The sequence below is a fragment of the Ambystoma mexicanum genome, chromosome 11 (assembly GCF_040938575.1).
Source record: "Ambystoma mexicanum isolate Mex_15411 chromosome 11, UKY_AmexF1_1, whole genome shotgun sequence".
In the NCBI taxonomy this organism is placed as follows: domain Eukaryota; kingdom Metazoa; phylum Chordata; class Amphibia; order Caudata; family Ambystomatidae; genus Ambystoma; species Ambystoma mexicanum.
The window spans coordinates 1,176,025,187-1,176,052,457 of record NC_090934.1 but is presented as its reverse complement, the minus strand read 5'-3'; the positions used below and the strand labels follow the sequence as shown (position 1 = coordinate 1,176,052,457).

The following is a 27,271-nucleotide window of genomic DNA, read 5'->3' as shown; positions in this document are numbered from 1 at the left end:
GCTCCCCTTCTCTTTTTACATATCACAATTTAGTTCATTTAATTTAATATCAATATTTGTTAAGATCTGTGTTAGTCTAATAATAAGTTTGTCACTATTGCCATTCATACATTTTTGCCATAGTACTTCACGAGATAAGATTATACCAGAATCCAAAAAATTAGCAAACCTGTCTTGACGTAAATCTTCAAAAAATGTGCAATATATTACTAGATGTTTTAAAGTCTCCAAAACCTTTGAATTATTGCAAAATCGACATGAGCCAGACATGAACTTTACATCACATTTCCCCCATTGATATAACTTTTCATTAGTATGATACAAGTTAAGTTTGAAACGAAGATAGAACCTTCGAGCAACAGAGGATGGAAACTGTGCAATATATTTCAACCTCTCCCCCCACTTTCTTCTATACTGGGCATATTCATAATAAGAACTATAACACCCTATTCTGTCTGCTTGACAGCACCAATAAAACAAGTGCAATTTTCGTTTACAACTTGGTAGACCCAATATTAAATCTTCTTTTAGAATTCCCAGTATTGACATTAAATCATTCATTTTTTCCGCATAGTCATTTATTGATCTCACATTCCCTATTTCCAGCAGATTTTTTAGATCTTCATAAAGAGAATTACTTGGCGGGTCAAGTATTTTAGCATAATTGTTCAACAATCGCAGGTTTCTTTTGGCAGATAGTGGTAAGAGGCCTAATTCATGTCGGACAATGTCATTCGGTACAGCAAGAGGCAAGCCAAGTACCTTTTTCCATATTGTCCCTTGAACTGTATCCAATATATCATCGACCTCATATAGGCATATGTCAGTTAGGTAAATAATTATTGGTTCAATTTTTAGGAGATAAAACTGTATAATAGGCAAAAGTGAAAATTCACAATATTTTGCCATAATTATACGCATTTGAGATATCAATGGTTTGGTTCTAGTGTGTATTTTTTCCCGCCACCAGGATTTGGAAAAATCATCTGTCAGAGGATAACCCAGATATTTGATCTCAGATGCTATTTCGATATGTTTTCCATCAATCGACCAATTATAAGAGCACTGTTTTTTTCTCCCATCACATAATACAATAATCGATGATTTAGAATGATTTATTCTTAAATTATGAGAGACAGCAAAGTTATTAAACGCATTAATCTTATTTTGTAGACCAAAGGGGGTTTTATCCAAAATTAAGATATCATCCGCAAAGCCAATATAATTGATTTTAAGACATCCTAGCTTAATCGGGTAGATAATTTCATTAGCCCAACAATCCTCTACATCACATATATATAGGTTAAATAAGACAGCCGCCAATGTGCAGCCCTGTTTCAACCCAATTTTAGATGGGATAGGTTCAGTAAGAGCACCCTCCTTATTTAATCGTACTCTGTAACTGGTATGTGAATGTAGTAAGATAATGAGCGCTACCAAATGACGTGGAAAACCCATCGCTAGCATCTTAACCCATAGTATATCACGCAATACTGTGTCAAATGCAGAGCTTAAATCTAACGCTGCAATATAAACAGCTCCTGAATGTTGGTGTTTTGAGTTCAATTGAATATGGGATAATAGTGTGGCATTTAGTGAACAACCCATACGACATCTAAACCCGGTTTGATATTTTGACAATATGGAGTTCTTAATCATGAATTCCTGAAGTTCTTCAAGAATTAGCAAACAGAAGACCTTAGAAGAAGAATCCGTTAAGGCAATAGGTCTGAAATTAAGAGGGTCATCAATAGGACCTTTTTTATGAATAGGAATGATAATGGCCGAACACCATGATTTTGGGATTTTTTGTAAAAGGAAAATGGCATCGAATCTATACTTTAATATTGTTGCCCATAGGTCATTATCAGATCTGTAAAGACATGCAGGAATGCCATCAGGGCCAGTAGCCCGTGAGGGATTTAGTTTCATGATAGCCCTGGATATGTCATCGTGTCTCCATGGTGAAGTTGTGGGTATATCCTTAACCATGTCCAGTGTGGAATAGGGTAAGAATTGATTTGGCATATCATATTTAGTTCGAATGAAATAAATCCATGCATCTGCTGATATACCATTTTCCAATGGGCCATCATTGCAGGCATTCAATGTCCTCAATATTGACCATATTTTCCGTGTGTCACTCTTGAGCAGATTATGCATCATATTCCGGTTGTCTTCTAGATATAATTTTATTTTTAAATTTTTCACCGCAGTTTTATATTTATAAAGAATATTATTTTTTAAATAATAATAATCGTGCGGTTCAAGTACCAATTTCGCAAGTTGTCGAATCTTATAATTCTTATCCTTCTTTAAACGAAACATTTCAATATTGAAGACATGTAAATGATGTTTTTGATGCACGATCACATTTTTTTTCGGTAACATGGAAGAAAGATGATATTCAATCCTTTTAGCCAATAATGTGTCAACACTGCTTGGATCATAACATAAGTCATTCACAACCCTGTTCATCACCGGGTCGGTTTTCATTCTCATTGTCAACTGATGACATATAGATGGATTCCATCTTACAGAAAGGCCCACACGATCATTTTCAACTAACGTCAATATCTTACTGGCTTCAAAGAACCAACTATCTATATTCACTTTCAAAGAAATTGCATAATGATCACTGAAGCCCAATTTTTTTATATTAACTCGGTCATGGGAATTCTGTAGGGACGAGGATTGAAAAAAATGATCAATGTGTGAACCCAGATCTCCTCTTGACCATGTATGAACAGGACCTTTTTCATCAATGGGGACTACCTGAATGTCCCAATTTTGGAAGAAGTCAACCCATTGTTTACCATTCTTTATAGTTTGATCAGTATTTAATAGATTTTGCCCCTTATACTTATCATCATACAGACAGGAGGAATTAAAGTCACCACCAACCACAACTCCCAAATGTGTATGGCGAGAAAATGCATCTACTAGAATTGCATTAAGTTTCTCGCAAGCTGCAATAAACGTTGTCTTACTCCTGTTCCAGTATAGACACATAATTAAAAAAGAGTTTTTGCTTAATGTGTCTAGGGTTAATTCAACGGCTAATACAGAGTCATCCCTGTATGTACATTTCGTAATAAATCTACAAGCATTGTGAACAAGGATTGCCAGTCCTCCTGATGGTCGGCCCTTCTCCCCTCTTATCGCAGGGTGAGTATAGCAGTCATATCCTTCCAAGTTAAAATGGTTTACGTGCATGGTTTCCTGGAGTAGTATAACAGCAGGATAAGCTTTAGCGTCCACTGTACCCCACCATCTATTAAAGTTGGCTAATCCACAACTATTCCAGGAAAAGCATACAAAAGGTTGGTCATGCTGCGTAGAGCTAGGAAGGTGCAGCCAAAGCGGGTGCAGTCATCATTGTGCTCTGGTTATTGTGCCCCGACAGGGTTGCAGCCATAGCCAATATCTGTTTTACCAACTCTTCATTAATGTACGCCTTTTTGGCTCTTTCGAGGGACCTGAAGGGGCCACCTTCGAGAACACCGCCATCATTTGAAAATGGAATTTCTTCCCAATCTGCTTTAAAAGCAAATTTATGAGGGAAACATATCTTCTTTCGGTCAGGTGAGAATTTTGAGGATGACGAGCAATAGCGTCTCTTCTTGGATTGACGTTGAGAAGACATTGATGAAGAGGGCTGCAAGTCGCTACTGGACCTCGAGTGCTTAAAGTGTTTAGAGGGCTTTTCTGATTTGTGAGGGGACTTATACTTCAAACTTCTGTCTTTCGGACAACCTTTTCGAAGGAGTGAATACGGAAGACTTAGATCCTGACTGACCTAGCGTGATCTTAGCCTTTCTCTCCAACGACGCACAAATTTCAACCTTATGCTCCTCGCCAAGGCACCAGAGGCATATTCTGCGCGGAATTGTGTTCGACATCTTCAAATCATAGTTCGCACACCTCTTGAAATCTGTCTTCGGAGTAGACATACTCGAAGATTTCGTAAACTATGCAATAGAGATTTGCAGAGGAAAATCAAATTGTTCGAAGCATGCTGTGATGTGGAAAAACCAGTACTGAGGCAGCGGGCTCAGTGCATGCTATTTTATACAAACGTCACTTCCAAGCGCAGGGATGGAAGGCGCTGAGGGACTTCGACTCAACGCATTGGCACCCTCTGCTGTCAAAAAAGTTTTCCAAAGCTGAAATCAGGATAATATATCAAAGATGAGGAATCTGTGGGAGGACACAATCCATTAGAATGTAGCTTATGATAACTATAGGTGGCCTTTGATCCTCTGCCTGACATAGGATTGTTGTATTTAATCATGTTAGGCATAATATGGCATTTGAGCCTGCACTTGGGATCTGAAGGCAGAACCTGGACATCTGAGGGTGTACCTTACATATGATGACATTTCAGAGATGTGAGGCAATGACAATCAGAAAATGGCAGTGTTTGAGAATTTGAGATTGCGGGTAGCATATGATAGCTATATCTGCACATCTGTGGCTGAGTACCTTGCATATGTTAACAATACCAGGGTTACAAGGCTTTGGCTGCAATGGCATGATATTATTGACGCATTTGAGGCCACACTTGTCACATGATGATAGGATATACCCCACATCTGAGGACTATACACGACATAGATGGCTTGAGCTGCCCCACAATGGCACTGTTTGGGCATCAGCAGTGGACCAGAAGTGATGGCCTAGCTATAATGGCAGCACCTGGTCTGTGAAGCTGTACCTTACATATGATTAAATACTTGGCATTAAATGGCAGTGTGCTTAGGCATTGGTCACTGCATTTGGAATGAGACGACAGCACCTGGACAAGGATCTGTGAGGATGTACTTTACATAAGATAACTATAACTGGCATTAGCCTTAAAATGCCAAGAAATTGCAGTAGTGGGGCATATGTCAGCATTGGAGAGTGTACCTTGCATTTTATTACTACAGCTGGCATGTGAGGCTATAATTGGGATAAGATATCAATTACTTGTCCTAAGAGTCTGTACTGGCATATCAAATGCCCCAGGAATATCAGGACATCATTCATGGCATATTAAGGCAGTAACTGACTGAAAACATGGTTTGTAACTAAAATACCATGTGGTTTTCTTTAGCAACTATTTGTTATTTTATAATGTATGCTCATTGTAGTTTTTTTTCACATCAGTCATTTAACTTCCTATGATGTCATCAGGGTCAAAATTCAAGGAACACCACGTTCAGTAGGTCACTGGGTTCGAATGTCATGTAATCGCAATTACTGTAATGTCTGGTGCTATATAACGTCCCTTCTACCAATCTTTTGGACCATTGCACTGTGATGGCATGGGAGTGCAATGATGCTCAATACAGTACACATGGTAATCTTTCAGCATGGAGCTATTTCAAAAGACGAGTAATCTGTTGGTGAAAGGCATGCAACACAAATATCAGTACAGCAATTTACGCAAAATCAAATTCACCTGCAGAGGAGAACGGACTGTGATGACCTTATTTCCTTCTGTCGTATCGATCTGTGTAAGAATGGAGTCAGAGTATTCAGCCATCGGGTTACGGACATTGTAGAGCCGCCGTCCAGGTTTCGCAATAGGGATGTTAGCCACCTCTGTGTATCCATGTGGTACTGTGAATAGATATAAAAAAAGCCAGTAAAACAGTCAGCCATCAATGCAAGGTGATGCAACTTGCAGTGTAAAATACAGAATTGGGTTAAATTCCTTTTAGGTGACCCACAAATTGTACCTTCAATATTATCTTGTCTCAGGCATGTTAGGGTGATGCTAAAATTCTTTTTGTTTCTCTTTACTGAATTGATATCAAAATGTTATAGTCATTTTAAATGCACAATCTATTTATTTTTGCCTTTTCTATCCCCCCTAATCTCATCCAATCCAACAGTTACGATGGTGTGAGAAACCACAGGGCGTTCTCACATCTACTCCCCTTGGATCCTCTATACAGGTGGCCAGGGAAAGGCCATGGCTTTTGGATCCTACCACTGAGGGTGGACAAGCGAGGGAGGACCACCTGGATGGGAGGTCCTTTGTCATTGCAAGTGGGTTGCCGTTAGGTAATACTATGCATTCCACACCCTCCTTGCAGGAGGGCACCCCTATCCCAGAAGTGTTATGGGATATTGTTCACCATGTTCTCTTGTCCCTGAGAAGGACAGGAGATATTATCACCCCAGAGGTGTTAGAAAGAGGAGGAGAAGGATTGGGGATGAGGTACCTTGGGACAAAACACAGTAACCTCTTTATGCTAGTGACCACCAACCTAACCATCCCCCGAACTTTGTGGGTCATTGTAGAGCAGTTCCCCTTTATTCCCCTCTTGGGGTACCTGACAACACTAAGACGAGGAAGAAAAAACTGAGAGTAAGGAACATTATACATTTTCCCACTCTGATACTGAAACATGGAAGAAGCAACTGGGAATAATGGACAGCACTTACTCTCACCACTTTGGTACTGTGACGAAGGAGTTGCCCAAAGGTCAGGCATGTCCTTTTAATCAGAGGCAGGCAACATTGATGGATGGAACACACATGCAGCCCATTGAAGGATCACAGGTGTATACAAAGTGGAATGCAGAAGCATATGAAAGTAGCAGGGGAAGAGGAAGCAGCAGCTGAAGTAGGAAAGATCTGGGAAGCTTGGGAAGAGATTATTTTAATATCCAGGGCCGTGCCTAAGAGTGAGAAGCCAAGGCGAAGAGACACGACAAAGATCTCAGGAGTCCTGCCTGTTGAACGTGCAGGACAGGGAACTCTCGTAAGTGAAGGTGGGCAGCAGGTGCTGACGTGGAGCGAAGGCAGAGCTGAGCACAGAGGCCGGCTTGTGCTGAAGGAAGCACAGTTGAAGTCAAGACTGAGAAAGTGCTTTTTGTGGAGCTGCATTTGAGAAACCACTTGTTTACTGAAGTTGTGGAGCTGCATTTGAGAAACCACTTGTGTAGCTGAATATTGAACTATTCAAAGAGAACTTGAAGTTCCTGGTTGCGATCCATCAACTGCGCCAGACCAGAGAACTCCTAAATGTTGCATAATGAACTGCTTAAAGCGAATGCAGGTTCCCGATTGCCTGACCTTTAATGGGTGGACCATTTGATCTAACAACTGCGTCAAGACCAGAGAACCCTTATATATTAACAAGGAAGCTTGGTATTGTGTCAAAAGGAAAACTACCATTTGTGTATATAAGACTTAGGGAAGGGTACCCTGAGCTGTAAAGAATTGTTGAAACTCAGTTAAAGACAAAGCTTCAAGATACTTCTTCTTGTGACATCTTTTGATTTTGAACTGTGCTGCCCTGGAACTATATTGAACTTGGGAAATAGCATCTTGACATTTACAGAGGTGTGCAACTTTATTACTTCAAGTACAAAAGAAAGTTAATTGAACATTGTGGTGAACTTGTTGACATTTGGGGAAAAGAAGCTGAAGATTAAGCCCTAGCTGGAAATAGCTCAGAACTTTACTTGTGGAACACTGTTTAGTTTATGGTTGACATCCCTATACATTGTTGTGTCATAGTTGTGAGGGCAAGCATATGTTTTGAACGCAGACTTTCTATTTGAGGGGGGTACCGTTGTACGCCGACAAAAAGGCTGCTTGAGTGTGGAGGTCCGCACATACTAAATCCTGAATCTGATGTTCTGTTGAGTGCCCGGACCACTCATTTCAGAAACTACAGCCGGAAAGTAATTAAGCGCTCCTGCAACAGCGGGTCAAATCTAAATAAGTAAAATATTGCTGCAGATTTCCTGTTTCAAGCGATTGTGCAGCTGGTCTGCGTGCCAAATCCGGGAGACCCTGCCTGGAGGGTGTGTGGCACTGTGCAGAGCTCAGCAGTCCACAGCTGTGGGGGTAAAAAATTGCTCATATATAGAAAAAAGCATTAGTATCTATAGACTAGATACTAATGCATTTTCTATATATACCTCACACCACTAGATGCAGTAAGAATAAGACCTAAGGAAACTCCTAGTGGAGTGTGTATCATCTCTATGTTGGTTTGTAACACAACTTTTGAGTTTTTATAATTTGTGTCTCTTTTTAAACTTCGGTGTGTGTGGTTGTTACACAATCCTTGGGTCATTAAAGTTCTATATAACCCGGTGGATGTGTACACACCCAACCACTAGACCACCGAGTGTTAGTCTGGCTATTTGTCTCTTCCAACACAGACACATAGTGGAAGAGAGTGGTTGAGGGGCATGATTTAAACAAGGCTGAATGTTACTGACAACAACTATAAGTAAATAGTTTACCTTCTTATCCTGTCTCCTGTTTGTAGGCGATACATCAGCACTACATAGGGACAGATTTGGGTAGGAGGAAGGGATATTTAGAAATTCAACTCTATCCCTTCCTGTCCTCTCTCTGCTGGGGGCTAAATCCACAGCAGCTCTTTGTTGCCTCTCTAAAAATAATTCTGCCCTCAACAACAGTAAACTGATACAAGAAAGGTAGTACTGCTACTGAAAAAGGTTCATCCTGATTTTTGTCATTGAGTAAAGCAAGACCTATTTGTAATATCAAGGAACCGTTGTTGGTTTTACTAATGGAATATATCTTAAAAAATTATCCCAAAGAAAATGTCCAGAAGGAAAACCCACATACACACAAGGGGCTGTGGAAATAAATAACTTGTATTGAAGCACACACTTACCAATATGTATAAAACATTTTTTCTTAATTATAAACAAAAACAAATAATATTTTCAACAAATCAATACAGCTTAAACATGAGTGTTTTTGAAAGAAATTCAAAATAGAACATATAACATAAATAAAGCAAAAAGGTGTTTAGAATGTGCAAATGATGTAACACATGTCTATGTTTATCGACAACTTATGTTCTTTGACATTACCTAGATTCAGAGTACCTGGTGCATACATCAGTCTACCTTGCACCCTTTGTTTAGAATTTTTTTTTTATATAGAATACCTTGGTAGTTCCAGCAGTTTTAAATCTGTCTATTTTAATGGGTTCTATCAGAAACGAGTAGTCCCAGTGGTTGGATGCCTATTTTAGTAGGTTCTATTGGGAAAGGGTGGTCCCAAATAGCTGTATGCCAACGTCGCAGGGGGTAAAGTGGTGGAAACTCCACCTAATGTGTAACAATCACAAATACAGTATTGTTTCACTGAACTGCAAAAAGTTGGTTCGTGAGGCCCCCTTGCTTGAAAATGACGTTTCGGCGGCAATGGCGTCCATCTTGTAATCAAATCAAAGGGACGTGGAAGCCGCCTTATTCAGGGCGATTGAGTGACCCCTGTAGTGGAGAGACCAAGAGAAACAAAAAAGAAGAGTGGGTCAGTTGTTCTCTTGGCAAAGTAGTTTTTCCCTACTGGACTTTTCTGGGTGAATTAGTAAACAAAGGTGAGTAAATCAAACCTTGAAAGGATTAATTGCCTATTAGATAGTGGTTCAAATAAGAGTGGGGGCCTGATATAAGAGGCAGAGTAAACTACGTCCTAGCTCCTATCTCTAGTTGCCTGTGGTGGGTGTATAAAGTAAATATCTCACCACAGAAACCTTGGGGACACACTCTTGATCGTGCTGACTCCCCGGGCTGGGCGTAGCAGGTTGCAGGACTATTTGTTGTTCTTAAAGAAGGGAGGGGGGAACCGTGTCATCCACCCTGGTCTGAGGTGTGTAGATCTCGCTCCAGGAGTGAATGGAGAGCCTCTGTTGACATGAGAGTAACAGAGATGTGAGCGAGAGAGGAAATCTCGGTGTTCGAGTTTATGCATCACAAAGTGCCAGTGCCCTGTGCCAATTGTCTGAACAAGCTCCAGACAAATACGACATGGGGCTACTGGCAGGTTTACCAATTGCAGGTTTTGTACATTGTGAGCTAAAATATAGTATTGTCTGTAAGGAAAATACCTGAGCGTTGAAGATATGTTGATTTAATCCAGTGCGCTCCTCTGTGCTAAAAAGTCAGAAGTGGGGCTCAATTCATGTTCCGGCTTAAGCACCGCGTCATGCGTGTCTAATGAGGGAGAAACAAATGAAAAATGCCATATAGAATTACTTGTCTGGCAAGTCATATTTCTCCGTGCAGAGAAACTCCAAAGGGAGTCATGATTGTGTGATAAACATATCGGGAGTATTGTTCTCATCGAGAGAGGTCGTATGTGTACTCGTATTTCTCGTTACCTGTGGTCGGGTTTTGCCGTGTACAGAATGTGGTCTGCGTTGGCAGCCTGCTGTCGGGAGCTGTGCGTTTGGCGTCTGCAGAGCTTGCTTTTTGCCGCTGCAGTGAAAACAGGCGAGGGCCCGGAGGCAGAGGAGGGTGTGTGTCCCACAGCCAATCAGGATGTTTGGGGATTCTAAGTCCTGATTGGCTGTGACGTTTGTAGTCCGGAAGCGAACGCTACCGCTGATGCCTGTATCTCAGTGCGCTTGCAACGCTCTGAGTATAATTGCTCGTACATCAACAGAAGTTATGATAGTGGCTTACAGAGGTAATGTCCGGACTAGATTTAACTGAACGCGCGGCTGCTTGTTCGGGCAGTATATGTGTAGCACGATCCAGCAGACCCCTGAGGGGTGTGTATCGTTATATCACATGTCCTCCAATCATGTTTCTGAATGTATCAGGTCACGATTAGTGCAAGTGGTGGCGTCATGTTCACAGCGAAATTGTTCCCAAATGTACGCCTCTGTGTCTGTCCTTGTGCTGATTTTCCTAGTATGGAGTTGATCTATAGGAGGTATTTAGATCTGGAATGGAGAGTTTGTAAGGAGTCATCAGCTCCTAAATTGAAAAGAGGGATGCTGTCTTGTAACGGCGGCCTCTAACAGTGTAATTAGTCAAAAAGAGACATGATCACATGATCTCACATGAAGTCGGCCTGACTGGGTGGGGGGGTGCTTTGTTTCGTAGGACTGGATGGAGGATTATTATAACTTACATGATGTGATCTTACTGGTCTTCCTGGAGGGTTGTGATGCCAGGCCACGACCTCTTCTCGAGTAATCATCATAAGTCACAAAAGTGTAAAAAGGCAAAGGGATTATCTGCATCAATCAGTTATTGTTGTGGGAAAAGTTGTTGTTCACTGAGGCCGTGGGCAACAGAGTCCATTCTATGTATCCACCTGCATTCTAGGTCTAACAGTCGACCTTGGATGTTAGGACCACTGCGTACCCGTTCGATAACCCACCATTTGATATCTTGAGTGTTATGTTTTTTCTCTATGTAGTGCTGTACTAGTGGAGATGTCATATTTTTACATCCGATTCGTGACCGATGCTCAGATATCCGTGTTCCAACATTCCGCATAGTCTGCCCAACATAGCGCAAGTGGCATGGGCACTCAATGCAGTAAACCACTTGGTTTGTTTTACAGTTTGAAACATCATTTAGGGTCCATGTTTTTGCTCCGATCTGAAATTGTTGCAATCTAGTGGTGAGTTGGCATACTGAGCATGTTCCGCAAGGAAAATGTCCTTTTAGCGGTCAAAGATTCTAGATGTTACCCTGAGATTTTTTATTGTACATTGAGTGTACCAGATGTTCTCTCAGGTTGCGTCCCCTTTTAAATGCGAATCTGGGTTTTTCTTGATCTGGTAAACAAATTCCAACTATGGGCCAGTACTTGTGAATAATTTTTTTGATTTGAAAAGCATGTTGGCCGTGAGTGATTACACATGTAATTTGATTGCTCCCTGCAGCTCGCGTTTTAGGTGTAAGAAGCGAGTCGCAACATGTAAATCGGGCTCTTTTCAGTGATCTCGCCACCAGTTTTTTGAGGTAGCCTCTTTGTCGTAGTCTGTCACTTAAAAGGCTGGCATCATGGCAGAAGTTATCTAAAGAAGTGCAGTTTCTGCAAATTCTTATAAATTGCCTGTATGGTAAGTTCTCTTTAATGTGTTGGGGATGATCGCTTTGAAAGTGAAGCAAGGTATTGGTACTCAACCACAGTAGTTTTATCCAAAAAACAGATGGGTTGCCTGTTTTTGGAAACCAGATGTTGTTTGGTTTTAACTAAATTACATCACAATTGGCAATTGCCCTATCTTTCTGTGGTATTAAGTTCATAGAGTAAGGGCATTTCCCTGTAAACTCACCCTTTTGGCCCCCCATTTTTTGTGAACTACACAAAAAGACACCAAATCCACATTCTTATGTTGCAGAAAACGCATACCCAGCATAAGGTGGTGGACACATTTGCACGTAACTGGAGCCCACTGCAGGTGGGCACAGATTATTCCTCGCAGTCCAGGGGTGTGCTGACCCGTATACACCAAAGCATAGGGCTCCACCTAACCAAATCCATGACTGACACACTGAGACAATATGTGATTATCTGGAGGGGTCACTGTGCACTCAGGATGTTGTATTTGTCTACACATATGGCTCAAATGTGGATGAACCTGATTTCTATCTACACATTATTTGTTTGATATCACCGCTTGGTGACGCCAAAGTTATATGGGGTGGCGATTTCAACACTATTCTCGACCCGCAAAGGGACAGGACTACCAAGACCCCCGGGCACTCACCAAAGCTGCACACACTATTCTTTAGGGCATGTCCTACTTACCTCTCACCGCTGCCTGGTGGGAACTGCATCCCCAAGAGGAGGAGTTTGCCTTCCATTCCTTTGCTCATAATTCAAGCTCCTGCACAGACTTCTGGCTGTGTTCGCCCTAATATATTGCCTTCATAAAAGACGGTCATCCTCCCACGTACGATTTCTGATCACTTGCTGTAACGCTCACCTGATATCCCCGGGGGCGTCTGGAAGGCTCTGGGATCTGGAACTCCGGATACGTAGTTGCCCAGTGCGGAATAACGAATCTGCAATCACAGAAAGGAGGATTTGTGATAACTGTCTCTAACGGGCGAATCTCCCACCTCCCTCTGACCGACCCCTCTCCCACTGAGCCTTTCTCACCTTAATTGTTTGTATGGTGAGCTATCTGTCCTGCATCTGGTGCAGGGGCGCTTGGCGTTTGTTGGCGATCTGCCCGAGTTGCTTCACTGGTGCAGTGCGCCTTTCTCAGGGTTCAGGCCTGCTGTGACCCTGACTCTGCTGGTAGGCAGGTAGGTTGGTTAATTGTAAGTCTTAGTTCTGTTTTATGGTGGAATCCCCTTAATGTCTTTATCGCCTTCTTTTCAGGTGTGAAGGTCTTGATGCTGATGTGCCGGATGGAGGGGCACGTTTTTAGGTAAGAGAAAGCGCGAAGTGCAGCGCCTTTATTGTCTTTTAAAGCTAACCTATGTTTTCTTCTTCTTCTCCTCACAGGCCGCTGTGGTGCTGCGAGTGGATGAGAGCGCGATGAAAAACTGGCTTCCCAGAATCCGTTAAGGTAAGTAAAGTGCTGTGCAGTTGTTATATATTGAAAGCGAACCTGAATATGTCTCCTTTTCCTTTGCAGGATGTTGCTGTGGTGCTCCGGATGGAAGCGCAGCGTAGCGCGATCGAATTCAGTAAGACTTATTGAATTTGATGTTTTGGAAGCGCGCGCGTTCTAATATTGTTTTTCCTTTTCTCGTTATTGCAGGTCTCGCTGTTCGGGCACCAGCTGTGGTAGCGGTTCGCCGGAAGTCGTTAAGCTAGTACTCACAAGTGAGTGATGATGTTTCTTCTCTCGGTTTCCACAGATTGCAGCCCGGTTGAAATGCTGAGTGCTGGATGGAGTATCCTCAGGTAAGACAGAATAATCTTGTTCTTGCAGGACTACAGGAAGAGGCTGAAGACCAGGAGCTGGACACGGTGAGCGTCACGCTGCTAGTTGCAGAATAAATGTGAAGCGTGTTCTGTAGTCAGGGTGTGGTTTATATAGCCCAGGTAAAGTCGTACCAGGGAAAGTAGCTCCAGGCCTGCCACACCCAAAACACTAGACCGCATGGCTTGGTTCTTAAGAACTAGGCTGTGTGGTTGCCTCCATGTTGGATTTATGAAAGTTAGCCTGGTAAGTATCTCCTTACAGTAGATGAGCCTGGCGCCAGATGCGCCAGGACTGGTTCCAGGAGTCTTTTTGCAGAAGTCTTGAGGCCCTTAGAGTAAATGTGGGAGCTTGCTTGTGGCACAGCTTGTGGCCGCTGACAGTGGTCATGACACTTGCCGGTGTTGTTGGAAGTGGGCCTGGCCCGCCTTGAGCAGGGCCCTGGTCTCTGGAGGATGCTGCTGGTTCTGCTCGACATTACAGAATGTTTTGAACGTAACAAGGGCTCAGTGGGATCCATGGCCATAGTGTGGGAATCATTCAAGGTCTGGTTGAGGGGCCATTTACTGTCGCTGGAGCATGGAAAATTACGGGCGATAAGAACATAACTACAGCGCACTGAACCTAATCTGCGCTCCCTGGAAAAAGCAAATGCACTGTCACCTGGGGAGGATACCCTTGCGCCCTACTGGCGTGATTAGAGGAATTCAGTAGACTGGCAGACCGGGAAATATTATATATTAATCACCCGGCAAGGGCTAGGAGATACGGGGAGGGGTACAAGGCTAGTAAGGCACTCGGCAAATTAAAGCAGGAAACAACATCAAGCCCATTACTAGTATCACCAGTGGGGATGGGACAACCCACACAGAGACCCAGGTGATTAACAATGTCTTCTTCGAATTGTACTCATCCCTATACACAAACTCGTACCAGGTATCCACACACGAGCTAGATCATTACATGGATTTGATTCCGCTTCCCAAACTTGTACATGAGGCCAGGGAATTACTGGAACTCCTCCCAACACTTGAGGAGATTGCGCAGGTGATTAAAGATCGAATGGCAGGGAAGGCCCCCGGACCAGATGGTCTCCCGTTGGACCTCTACAAGTGCTACATGTCAGAACTGGCCCTCAAACTATTGGCGGTAAGGGAGGAAGCATTGCCGACCGGAACACTCGCCCTGTCCATGAGGGAAGCAATCATCACAGACCTACTCAAACCAAACAAACCCCCCACAAGAGGCCACCTCCTATCGCCCCTTATCGCTGATAAACTCTGACACTAAAGTAATCAGCAAGGCCATTTTGAACAGACTATTACCCACATGACCCAACTGGCACACTCCGACCAATTGGGATTTATCCAGACCCCGGTTCCTAGGTTTTATACAACTCCTATATAAGGACCCATGTGCCCGAGTCAAAACTAATCACACCCTTTCACACTACACAGAGGCACACACCAGGGTTGCCCATTGTCCCCCCTTATCTTTGCCCTCACTATAGAAGGCTACATGGCCCCCCTCAATTGATACGTTATACGCAGATGATACCCCGTTATATATTGGAGACCCAGAAAGCATCCTATCGCCGGTAATGTTAGACATAAAGGAATTGTCCAAATATTCTGGGTACAGAGGGCCTCATTACGAGGAAGGCGGTAGGGGGTTAACGGGGTCGGTAGAGCTGCCGGCCCCGGTAACCCCCTACCGCCTCATTACGAGATCCACTCGCGGGACCCGCTAAGGGCGCCTGGTTTTACCAGACGTCCTAAGCGGGTCCCGCGAGCGGTCCAGCATGCTAACAACGGGCCTGTCATTAACGGGCCCATGGTTAGCATGCTCCCCATTCCCATTGAGCCCTGTGGGGGCTCAATGGGAATGGGGATGTACCGGGTCCGGGTTTCCTGAATGGGGAAATACCGGGCCCTCCAAGGTCAGAATGGCCCGGTATTTCCCTATTCAGGGAACCCGTACCCAGAACGGGGGTAGCCATGCCGCAAAAAGCGGCATGGCTACCTCCTTCCTCATAATGAGGCCCAGAGTCAACTCAGCCAAATCCAAAATTATCCCACTGACACAGAGGACTGTACAGACGGTCGCCATGGCAGATTATATATGGTCCCCATGGTCCTCTCGTTATTTAGAGATTCTAGTGGCCACTGACTGGCACACTCTATACGCAGCAGTATTGTACGATCGGACTGACAAAAAAGGTCCAACCGTACAATATAACCGAAAAATGCTACCACCAAGGGTTCGAACACCAAAAGTTCGAACCTTTGGTGGTAGCATTGCAGGTAAGTAAAAAAAAAGAAAAGACTGCGGGGGTGTCCCGCGCAACACCCCGCTCACTATACTGTGTGGTATAGTGAGCTGGATGTTGTGGGGGACACCCCTGCAGCACACCCACAAACAATATAAATAAAATTAAAAAAAATTAAATTAAAAAAAGGGGGGCTGCAGGGGTGTCCCCCGCAATACCCTGCTCACTATACTTAACAGTATATTGAGCGGGGGAAACCCCTGCAGCCCCCATAGTATGCAAGTGTGTTCTCATGAGAAAGGTGCAAACTGTTGGTAGTTCGCACCTTTCTCATGCAAACTTTCTGGCCGCAGCAAAATCAGCCGCGGTCGGATCACTTAGAATCATACGCAGCCAACTACGAACCATATATTTCGCAGGTGGAAACCAAACTGAAAATCTGGACCAAACTTCTGATCTCGGTTTATAGCCATATAGCCCTGCTGAAAATGTTAGTGGTACCAAAACAACTGTATCTCTTCAGTAACATTCCAATTTGGCCGGGTGAAGCCTTTTTTGCTAGGCTGTGGTTGATAGCATCCAACTTTGTCTGGGGTGGTGCTGAGAACGAGCTGGGATAAACTGTGCAAGAGGTATGACACTGGGGGCCTCGCTGTACCTGATTTTGAATTCTACTACAATGCTGCACAAGCACAATTGACAAGATATTGGATTAACAACACTGAAAAATATGCCCACATACAGGTGGAGAAATATGTAGCCTCTCCCAGAGACATATGCTCCATGATTTTTACTAGGACTTATTTTTTTTTTTTTTTTTATGTTTTATTGGTTAGGTATAGTTAAACCTTAAACATTACATCCCCTTTTCATTATTCCTTTTTTTTAAAACTTCCTTAGGTCCAATTGTCATCAGGTAATGATTGTCCAATCATTGTCCTAGCCTCTCTGTTATCTTATGATCCACTGCTCCATTAGTTCAAGGTCTGATCAATCAAGGTAATTAGATACTTTAAGTATCTAAACCTATTCGTACCGTTCTCTTACTGATCTGATCTCTTCTTGATTCAAGTTCAACATTTCAACAAATTTCAATGCATCGAGAGTTTTGCCAATTTTTTCCACAGTGAGAATTCTTTCCCAATATTGTTCTTCCTTATCCTGGGTGATATTCAATACATAATTTCCCATATAGATCTCTCTTTTACTTTTTAAAGCTGGACAAATTAACATAACATGTCTTATCGTTTCCAGTTGATCCTTCCGTTTACAGAACCGACAGTATGCAGCTGTTCTGTCAATTTGTCTTCTTTTCCATTTCACTTCTCTGCTATTCCAAATGTTGAGTCTGCAACGCAGCAGCAAGTCCCGGTAGTGCTCAGTTGGAAATTTCAACAGATATGGCGGTAAGTTGTTCAAGCCTTTTCTTTCCCAGATGATGTTATGACATAGATTTCTTCTCAGTCTTTGTTCCTGGGTTTTCTCCCAATCTTTTTCCTGAATAACTCTTTTTGCTTTATCCGGGTTATTCTTTAGGGTATCCTCCTCCAGATTTACTTGCTCTAACTGAGCCTTACATCTGCTTTTCCAATCATTAAGCATTTTGTCTTCATTCAGGATGTTCATCCGGGCTAGGATTTCAAATGGTTTAGGTGGTATATCCAAAATGCACTTTCTATATAAGGAAAGGGTTTTCCAAAGTACGACAGAGTTTATTGATTGGAGTCTGAGCTCAGTTCTAATGAGCTCCACAGGTAGTGAGGATGGTAGGCGCAAGATTTTGCGCCAAAAATACGCTTCACAGAGATTCCAAACCTCCCATCTCAGGGCTAAGAGTGCTTCTGTGCCATAAGTGATTAATGCCACCACTTTTTGCTTGTAGAAAGTCACAATTGGAGTAAAAGAAAACTTTCCATATCTGCGATGTAAGCAAATCCCTTGATTTGTCAGAGCCACTAGTTTTTCCCGGATCAGTGAATAATGCGCTTGTTCGTTGCAGTTTTTGTTTATCATTATCCCCAGGTAGAGTGTCCTTTCTACTTCCTCCAGCTTCTGGTTTTTTAATGACCATCGTATGGTTTTTCCGGACTGTCTTCTGCCCCGACTAGATTCCATTGTTAAGATCATAGATTTTTTAATGTTCATCTTCATACTATTTTCTTTTAAGTAGTTGTTAAAGGACTCAATCCTTCGTTGTAGGCCTATTGGTGTTTGATCGATGAATACCACATCATCGGCATACAGCATCCAAGGTACTTCTTTTCCATTTATTTTCGGCGGAAATGCACGAATCTTCTCCTGAGCTATATTCATATCGGCCATATACAGGACAAAGAGGAATGGGGATACTGCACAGCCCTGCTTGATTCCTCTAAAGGTGCTAATCCTCCGCGAGAGTCCCCCATTGCTTGTAATTTGGACTTTAATTGAGGTATCAGTGTATAATGTTTGAATAGCTTCAAGCAGATCCTTCGGGCATCCCCAATTTCTCAACTTTGACCACAAGAGCTCTCTATTGATTCCGTCGAAAGCTTGTTCGAGGTCAATAAATGCAAGGTAAAGTTTTTTTTTCCCGGCTAGTGTCTTTGCCTTTAACAAATTGATCAAAAAAAGATTCAAGGCAGTGCCAACTCCACTTACAAAGGCTGATTGTCTTTCGTCTAGGATTTTCGCCTCGGTGGCCCATTTTTTTAGATCTCTCAGTAGCAGTGATGCAAATAGCTTACCGATTGAATCTAGGAGTGCTATGGGCCTATAGTTCCTAGGGTTTTCCCGATCTCCCTTCTTATATATCGGTACTATATAAGCCTCCGTCCATGTGGCTGGTATTTGTTTGGTTTTCCTGATTTGTTGAAATAGTATATATATTAAATCCGTCCAGGACTCACAGTTTTCTTTTAGTAATTTGTTTGAAATGCCATCTGGACCAGCTGCTCTTGAGGTACTAAGTTTTTTTATCAGGGTTCGGATTTCATCCTTGTCAAAGTTCAAGGCCAAGGGAGTTGAGTCCGAGATCTCTTTTATGGTTTTTTCCTGGCTTTCGCCTTCAAAAAGGGCAGTGTAGTGTTCGAACCATTTGTCTTCTGAGACTTGATTGATACCTACGGCAGATTGATTGTGCTCTCTGTTGTTAAGTAAGTCCCAAGTACTTCTAGCGTTGTTTGTCGATATGGCTGCTATCATTTTTTCCGCATCCCTCTGCAGTCTTAGATACCGAGCTTGTCTCAGCCAATTTTTATATGATTGTTGACATTTTCTCAGGAGTTCGGGTCTTTCTGGGCCATTTTTCCTTTTTATGAGTCTTACTTCTGACCTATATTGTTTCCTTCTTAACACTAGTTGTTCATCATACACATGTTTTTTTTTAATGTTCTTTTTTTTAGTTGGATCATACTTAATCTCATGGGCTTCCAACAGCCATTTGTAGTCCACTAGCTCTTCATTGTTGTTTATCGCTTTTTTGTATCCTAGTATTAGATTCGGGATTGCCCGATTTTTAATTCTCAAACGGTTTCTTCCCCCTGTAGTGTCAGTTTCCATTGTTCTTTCCGTTCCTCTATTGGTCCTTATTTCCCAGATGAATTCAGTTGCTAACAGGCAGTGATCGCTACTCGTTTGTTTTTTTACTGTAAAGGAAAGTATCCGATCCAACATGTTTCCTCCCACAAAGCAATAGTCCAGGCAAGCACCTAATTTCCCACTGTGCCATGTATTAGCCCCTTGGAGATCTCCCTTAATCTGGCCATTTAACATCTTCATCTCACGGATTCTCATTTCTTGCATCCATACCTTTTCTTTTCCTAGCAGGTGTTCAGTAGCTTTGATCTTACCATCTTTATCCAGGATTTTGATATTCAGATCTCCATTTAGTATTATCAGCTGGCCATAATCCTCCATCATGGACTGATCAATTATCTCCGTGATTGACTTTATGAAGTTCGTCTGACCCTGCATGTTCTCACTCCAGTAGACATTGATCAGGACCATTTCTTTCGGGATTTTTGGGCGTTCCACTTCGGATGTTACTTTCAGGATTTGTACATAGGGGTTTGGTGTCAGATGTTCCCTTACTTTTAGTGGACATTCCAGTTTCTTAAGTATCAAGAGGCCTCCAAACGGTCTACCCTTTGGCCCCTTTCTAGCCGGGTTTGTGTAGACCTCATAGCCCTCACATATAGGGGGTTTACGTAGCCATGATTCTTGTATTGAGATAAAGTCATATTGGGTCAGGAAATCACATTTACTAGAGAGCAGATGTTTGAAACCTCTTGTATTCCATGAAGCACAAAGGATCCGGTTTCGCTCTTTCTCCGCACTCTATTGTTTCTTCTTGGAATTCAAAGCATTTGCCATCCAGGCCCATTTCTTTCTCCGATTATCTACTTCAGTAGGTTTATTCATATCTCTCCTTAAGTTTTCCGAGTTATCCACTGCGAACTTCAGGGTTTTCAATATCTCCTTACTCTTTTTAGTTGATAAAGACTCGTCCTCCTCAGATTCTTTCTCTTTCTTCCTTTTTTCATTGTTTTTCTTCAAATTTTCACCCGGAATTGCAAATCTAGTTTTTACTGGGTTTTCCTTCATTGGCTCCTTTCTTTGTTCTGTATGGGCTTTATCTTTTGATTGTCTAGATTCCTCGCCCCAGTTTTCTAGTAGGAACCCTTTTTTTCTTAATGTGTCTGACACATCCAAAAGTTTCTGCTTTGTGTTTTTAGATGACAAATGCAAGATAACTTGGTCTAGCCTTTGTTCCTTTGGGAATTCCATTATTTTTATATCCTCCGTTGATATCGTCCTTGGTGACAGGGCTTGCTTGCAGAGCTCCACCACATATCTTCTATTTAAGATCACCCTTCTTGGTCCATTTGCAGCTGTTTCTAATTTTAGATGATGTCCTTTGGATAGAATGGATTTCTTCGGGGGTGATCTTAGCGGTAGCACTTTCCTTTTCTTTACTTCAATGTCCTTTTTTTTTCCATTATCAGTAGGTTCTTTAAGACAGGGGTTATTCCGGATTTTTTTTTCCAGCCTCCCCTCGTTCGCCATTTCTTTTCTTCTTTGTTCCAATGTCTTAAATCTAATAGATTCCTGGTCAGAATCCACTTCAGTTTCCTTTGAGCCCCGTCTTCTTTCTTTTTCCCTGGTGTTTTTTTGGGCGATTTTCTTGTGGGGCTTTGGTTTCAGATCTTCCTTGGATTTTTGGGTTAGATCTACTGTTTCCCAATTATCTAAAGTTTGCCAATCCGAGATACTTATACTATCCGAGTCCTCGTTCTCACTGTCGGATTCCAACAGCTCGATGAGATCACTCAAATTTGCTTGTTGTTCTGGATCCTCCCTACTTTCTTCCCTTAACACCTTTTCTTGATCTTTTAGTCCCTCAGTCTCTACATGTCCACTAATACTCATCTCTCTTCTAGATTTCTTAGCGCAATGTGAGTTCTCTCTTCTTGGTGGAGTTCTCAAGTTTCTCAAAAAAGCTCTTGAACCATTTACTTTGCGTTTAAGGGGTTCGTTTTTTGTTTTTTTCCCTTTTTCATTTAATGCACTTACAGTCTCCCTACCACTTCGGTTGGTCGGATCCTTCGATGTTGCCCCTGCAAATATGGCAAAGGAGGATCGTTCTAAGGTCAGCTTATTAGTCTCCTTTATCCCAGTCGGTATCAAGGTCACTTCTTCTTGGTGTTGCTCCTTTAGATTTGGGAGATTTGGTGCATCCTTTTTCAATTTCATTGGTCCTTTGCCTTCTTTAAGTTTTATATCCGTACAATCCTCCTTATTTCTTTGGTTATTATATTTATGGGTGCTTCTCATCCATTTACAGTCTTCTAAAACTGCCTCCATTAACACAGATTTATCAGTCGCATCTCCCCTAGCTAAATCACTAAGGCGGGATTGCCAAATTTGAGTTAGTTCAGCTTCTTTGTTTGTTCTTTCATTTAAACTCTGTAGGGCCGAGGTCATATTTACATGGTTCTCTTTTATTTGAGAGTTGGTGATAGTTACCTCTTGTACCGAATCTTTAATTGCCTCATAGAGTTTGAGAAAGGGGGCTATTGTTATAGTTAGCGAGGACATAACCACTTTTTCAATGTGATTCAAGTCTTTTTCTCTTTCAATTTTACAGGCCTCAGCTATTGTCCTTAGAATTTGTTTATTCCATGTGTCTTCTGTAGGCCTGTTTTCCTCATCCAAGATTAAGCAGCTGGCTAGATTGCTTCCCGTATGATCCTTCCTTATTTGTACATTTTCCATACCTTCATTCACCCTAGCCACTGGCAGAGTTTTGTCTCTCCCGTCCCAATATGGCGGATGAGTTTCTTTCACAGTTGTTATCTTTTCCCGATGTCCAAAAGGAGGTATGGCGGTATTCTCAAGCTGTTCTTTATCTAAGGCAGCCATTTTTTCATTGATTAAGCAAAAACTCCTTCTTTTTTCTCTTCCTATTTTATCCGTCAGTATAGTGATGTCTTGCATAATTTTATCTGCCAAAGATAGGTTACTCAGGCTAGCTGGTGCAGTATCTGCTGTTCTGTTATTCGATCTTTCTAACGGCCTCTGCCCTCCCAAGCGAGAATTAGTGGAACCTGTGTCGTAGTCATATGTAAGAACTCCTTTATTTCCTTCCTTTAGGGGATTTGCAGATCGATTCTCCTTTTCCTTTGTGGGACTAATTCTTTCTTCCCTATATGGTTGGAAAATGTCTATGGGCTCTTTCACTATCATCGATGGTCTTCTGGGGTCAGTATTTTTATTCTGGTTTATCGAGTCTTGCAGAGCGTCTTCGACCTGTCCTAGATCCAGCATATCCCATTTGTCAACTTGATCCCATGATGTTTCTATTGTTTGCTGGCTCTGAACAATGCTAGTCATTCCAGAACTAAGTTCTGCCGCTATTGGCCTTGTAGGGTTTTCTAGACTTCTGTCCAGAGTTTCTTTAGTTAGTGATTCACTGAGGTCCACTCCTATCCCATCTTTATGAACTATTCCGGGGGCCTCGTCCTCTGTTTGTAGCGTCATCTGATTTTCTACCATATTTTCAAGTAGATTAGTTGATAGTAGGTTTGATTTTGTTATCTCCTTCTCCTGTGTGGAGTTAGAGTTCTTACCTGCTGGCACTTCATCAGGTAGAGTTACTATCTCCTCGCAAATATCCTCAATTGCTATTTCAGCTATTTCATTGGGTTCCAGAATGCTTTGTCCTGCTACTTCCCTCTCAGAATTCATCTTTGATACTACCTCTACCTGGCATGGAAATGTTGATGGGGAAAGCATTTTTATGGTTTCTCTTTCCGTGGAGATGGTACATGCCATAGGTAGTTCTGGAGAGTTAGGTGCCAACCACAGCTTATCACCTTTTCCCGCCAACTGTGAGGGCGATTTTTCCATATTTGATTGATTGTCTCCTACCGATAAGCTTTTCCTTTTGTCAATACCGAATGGTAGTCGGCTTTGTTTTAGCATCATAGTTCTCAGGGTTTGCTCCGGGCTCCCATTTATTTCTGGGAGTGAAGCGAATCTCTCTCTTACCTGTAGTCGTGTCCTTAATCCTGTCCCTTGCGTACCCTTTGAAACCGAAATTGACTTCATTCTCTCGAGGGGATCTTCGGTATCTCTCGGTGCAGTAAGTTCCCGCAACTGGTGTCCGAGCAGTACCTATACCGCTACCGCCAGCAGGCACAGCTTAACAGCTCCTGTATTCCACAACAAACGATGCCCTTTGCGCGCCGGGCTTAGCGCCGCAAGGGTGTCCGGGGGCAGGTCTTATAGCACTTCCTGCTGTCGTCACGGAGGGCGGGCAGGGGGCGGAGCCAACTAGCGCTACAGCGCTCGAGCCTGCACAGCCCTCTCCTCGCAGGCAGGCACCTCAAATCCTTCAACGGCTGTCAGAGGGCAGGTGAGGGGGGTGAAGAGGGGTCGCAGCCACAGCTTAACAGCTCCTGTATTCCACAACAAACGATGCCCTTTGCGCGCCGGGCTTATTATAGGACTTATGGCAAGACTACAGAGGTTGATCCAGGCGTCTGCACCATGCGCACATGGTCCAGACTATTTCAGGGGGTGGGTAGCACAGAACCATATAGCGCCACATCTCACCTGTGGCATTACCCCGATATTGCCCCCACATTTAACACAAGACAACAAAGAGCCTGGGATCCCATGTTTATTAACAGGTCATTCATAACATTCGTAACATTGGACGAGGTACAGGAAAGAACCAACTGCCCACCCGTTCATATTGGTTATCATAACCCAGGACGGGGTCAAAGATGGCACATCTGTGTTGTATAGAGTGACACAGTCCCACTCCCCATCAGTAAATGTAATGAAATCAAAATGGGAGTGTGACCTAGGTACGACAATAGAAAGAAAAAAAATAATGAAAATAAATGTGGGGTGGGTAAATAGTTAAATCTTGTGGGGAAACGGTTGGGTGGGTTTTTAGCTGTGGGAAACAGGGGTTTGGGGGTTGGAACCCCCCAAAAAGTTTAAAAAAACATTTTTCTTTCTTTATATGTTAATTCGTTATTGGATGATTCATTATAAAGACATGTAACCACTCCTGAGTCTTCCGTAAAGGATTTGGAGAGGAGCATAGCTGACGCTGTAAAGAGCCAGCGACCCAAGCACCAGCATAATGGCAGCAGTAGAGGCCAGTGGGAGTTTCCTCTCCCTCCCGCCACTTTTTTTGGGTTTTGGCTATTAGGTGGTGCTGAAAGCGCTACCTTTAAGCCGAAATTATTCTCATTAAAATAAGAGCTTTAACATAGAGCTTTGAAAAAGTGTCTCTAATGCTTTTCAATGCAGATGACATGTGAGGATGGATTTGTGGTGTTTGGCTATGTGTCCCACACATTTAACACCCATCTCTAAGTCAAATCTATATCATTTTCCTCGCATTCCAACCCATCTCCACCTTAAACCATGTCCCTTTTTGCACTCTTTACCTGCATTTGAAGTGTGTGCTGAATTTGTCAGCCATTTTCACTACCAAAATGGCGGCATTCTCCCCTCTTTCCCTGTGCATGCCGGTGGCAGTGCTCCGCTCTGTGTAGCTTCCGAGAGGGTTACCTGGAGGAAGGCAGTGAGCGCAGCCGGCAGCAGCTCTAGATAAAAGCAGTCAGTTGTGCCGTGTGTGATGTGGCAGTGCTGGTGCAGCATGTTCCGGACCGAGACACCAAGCTCCACGGGCAGGGAAGACCACAGCGGACAGGGGAGCTTGTCTACACGGCAGCAGTGTTTTATATTTCAACCCCAGTGTTACGGGTGACCCTCCCAATGTGCATTGCCCCTTTAAGGGGATGTGTTCCTCCCACGTGTGTTGCCCCTTTAAGAAGGGCCATGACTGTGTCATGGCCCAAGCTAATAAAAGGAGCTCCTGCAGGCACGTGAGACAGAGCGGCTGCAGACTCCCAAAGAGGAACGACTGAGTCCGTGTCTCATTATCCATGTAGGCCCCAGGCCTACACGTGGAGGCGCAGGCCTGCACGCCCAGACACTGAGGGACTCGCCTGCCAGGATGGCAGTCGAGGTCCCCTCGGTCAGAGGCCTGGCAGGCTGTGACCCCACGCCAGGGTACCAGAGGCCCTGGCACCCAGGGCCATGCCGGATGTCCATGGCAGGCCCCCACCCCCGCACATAGTGGGACTGCACGGCGCTAGCATAGATAGCGCCCGGGGCCGCCCGCCGGATGACCATGGCCGGCGACCCCCAACAATGGCGACGAGGACCACGAGTCCGCGTGGCCCCCTGCTGCCGGTAAGTGGTGGAGGGGGAAAGAGGAGCGTCCGACCCCACCGCGGGTCCAGCGTGGCCTGCGCCTCACCGCCACAAAATGGGCGATGTAGGCCCGGGCTGCCCTGCGGTGGGGCACACACCCCGCGGCGGTCCGCCGCAAAGAGAAGAACGAGAGCGGCGGCTGCCGCGAAGGAAAGGAGGTTCCTGCGGGGAGAGGGTGAGGCCCCTCCCCCCAACGACATCCGCCGCGGAGCGCGGGCGCGCTGCCCTGGCCTTGCGAGGATGAAGAAGAGGGGGGGCGGTCTCTCTCACGTGAGAGCTGTGGAACACCCGTCCCCACCCCACCAGAGGCGGCGTTCCGCACCCTGGGTATGTGATACCCGACGCTAGAAGAGAGGGCGGGGAGTGCCCATCACCCCTGAGTGCCCGATTCCCTTTCCGCGACAGGGAAGAATATGGAGCGGCCGCAGCCGCGAGAACAAAGGGAAGACCGAACCCTGCTGGCCGACTCTCCCTGGCCGCGGTCCTCGGTGAAGAGATTACTCGGGCGGCCAGGGGAGGGTCGGCCTGAAGTTTTCCCCAGCGGGTTTTTCTTAAAAAAAAAAAAAAAAAAAAAAAAAATGACGCCTCCTGCCGAAAACAGCGATCGGCGCGTGTGCGCACTGATCCCGCCCGGGAGAGAAAGAGGTGGGTGCTCGCCCCTGCAAGCCCCAAGCCAGAAGCCTGCCAGAAAGTAAATGGGGGAGAGGCCCACAAGACTGACCTCCCGATGGGGAAGAAGTCGTGCTGCCCCAGGGGAGAGAATTATGTCCTGGGCAGCCGCCAAAAAAAAAAAAAAAAAAAAAGGAAACGGTGCTCCAAACCGGAGTGAAAACAGGGCGGTGGATTACCTGTGCATCAAAAGGGAGCCTGTCCAAGAAGAGAGAGGAATACCCAGCTGTGACAACCGGAGGCCGTATTGCCTGCACGGCCCTCTGTGCTCAGCGGTGCAAGGTCCCACCATGCGGGAGAGCTGCGGCCGCAGGAAAGTGAGTGGCTGCCGCCCCATGGGTGGCGGCAGGATCCTCCAGCATGCTGCCCTGCTGAAGTCCCTGTAAAGGTCCCAGGGCAGGCGTGGAAATGAACAGCTCTGTGTCAGAGCTAAATGAAAGTGCCTGGCGGCTCCATGTCAGAGGTTGGACACAGGTTCATGCTATGCGAACAGAAGCACATGGCCCTCACAGTATCCTGAGCCCCACCAGCGCAGAACAGTGAAGTGCCATGGGTCGCAACAGAGGCAAAGAAGGATCGAAAAGGGCAATCCACCAGCACCAACGCATGTCGCAGTGCTAGTCAGATGAGTATTCGGATGGTCACTACTAAGAAACAAAACTATCTGCAAGGTCAGTGTAACGCCAGCCCAACAGTGCCTTCGTCATTCGTCTCCTGCTGTGAACTTGGGAGCAAATCTCAAAAGAACAGAAAAACAACTGGCCCCAAGCGTGCACCCGGCGGTGCCGACACTCCCGGTCTACTGGCTGCCTGTGCAGTGAAGTCTTAAAGGACAGTAAGAGGTGTGTGCATCAAACAGAAGGAGCCCGGCTGTAGCG

The 27,271-nt window shown here is 44.2% G+C and overlaps 1 protein-coding gene across 4 annotated transcripts in view; it reads right to left on the bottom strand.

Moving 5' to 3' along the window:
- The window catches only part of VPS13C (vacuolar protein sorting 13 homolog C), a 5,236,720-nt gene that overhangs the window by 1,872,689 nt on the left and 3,336,760 nt on the right, over positions 1 to 27,271 (bottom strand). For all 4 annotated transcript variants that reach the window (XM_069624493.1, XM_069624490.1, XM_069624491.1 and 1 more), the window contains one exon: positions 5,447 to 5,607. In XM_069624493.1, coding sequence (XP_069480594.1) covers positions 5,447 to 5,607 — 161 coding nt within the window. The remainder of the gene's footprint in view (positions 1 to 5,446; positions 5,608 to 27,271) is intronic.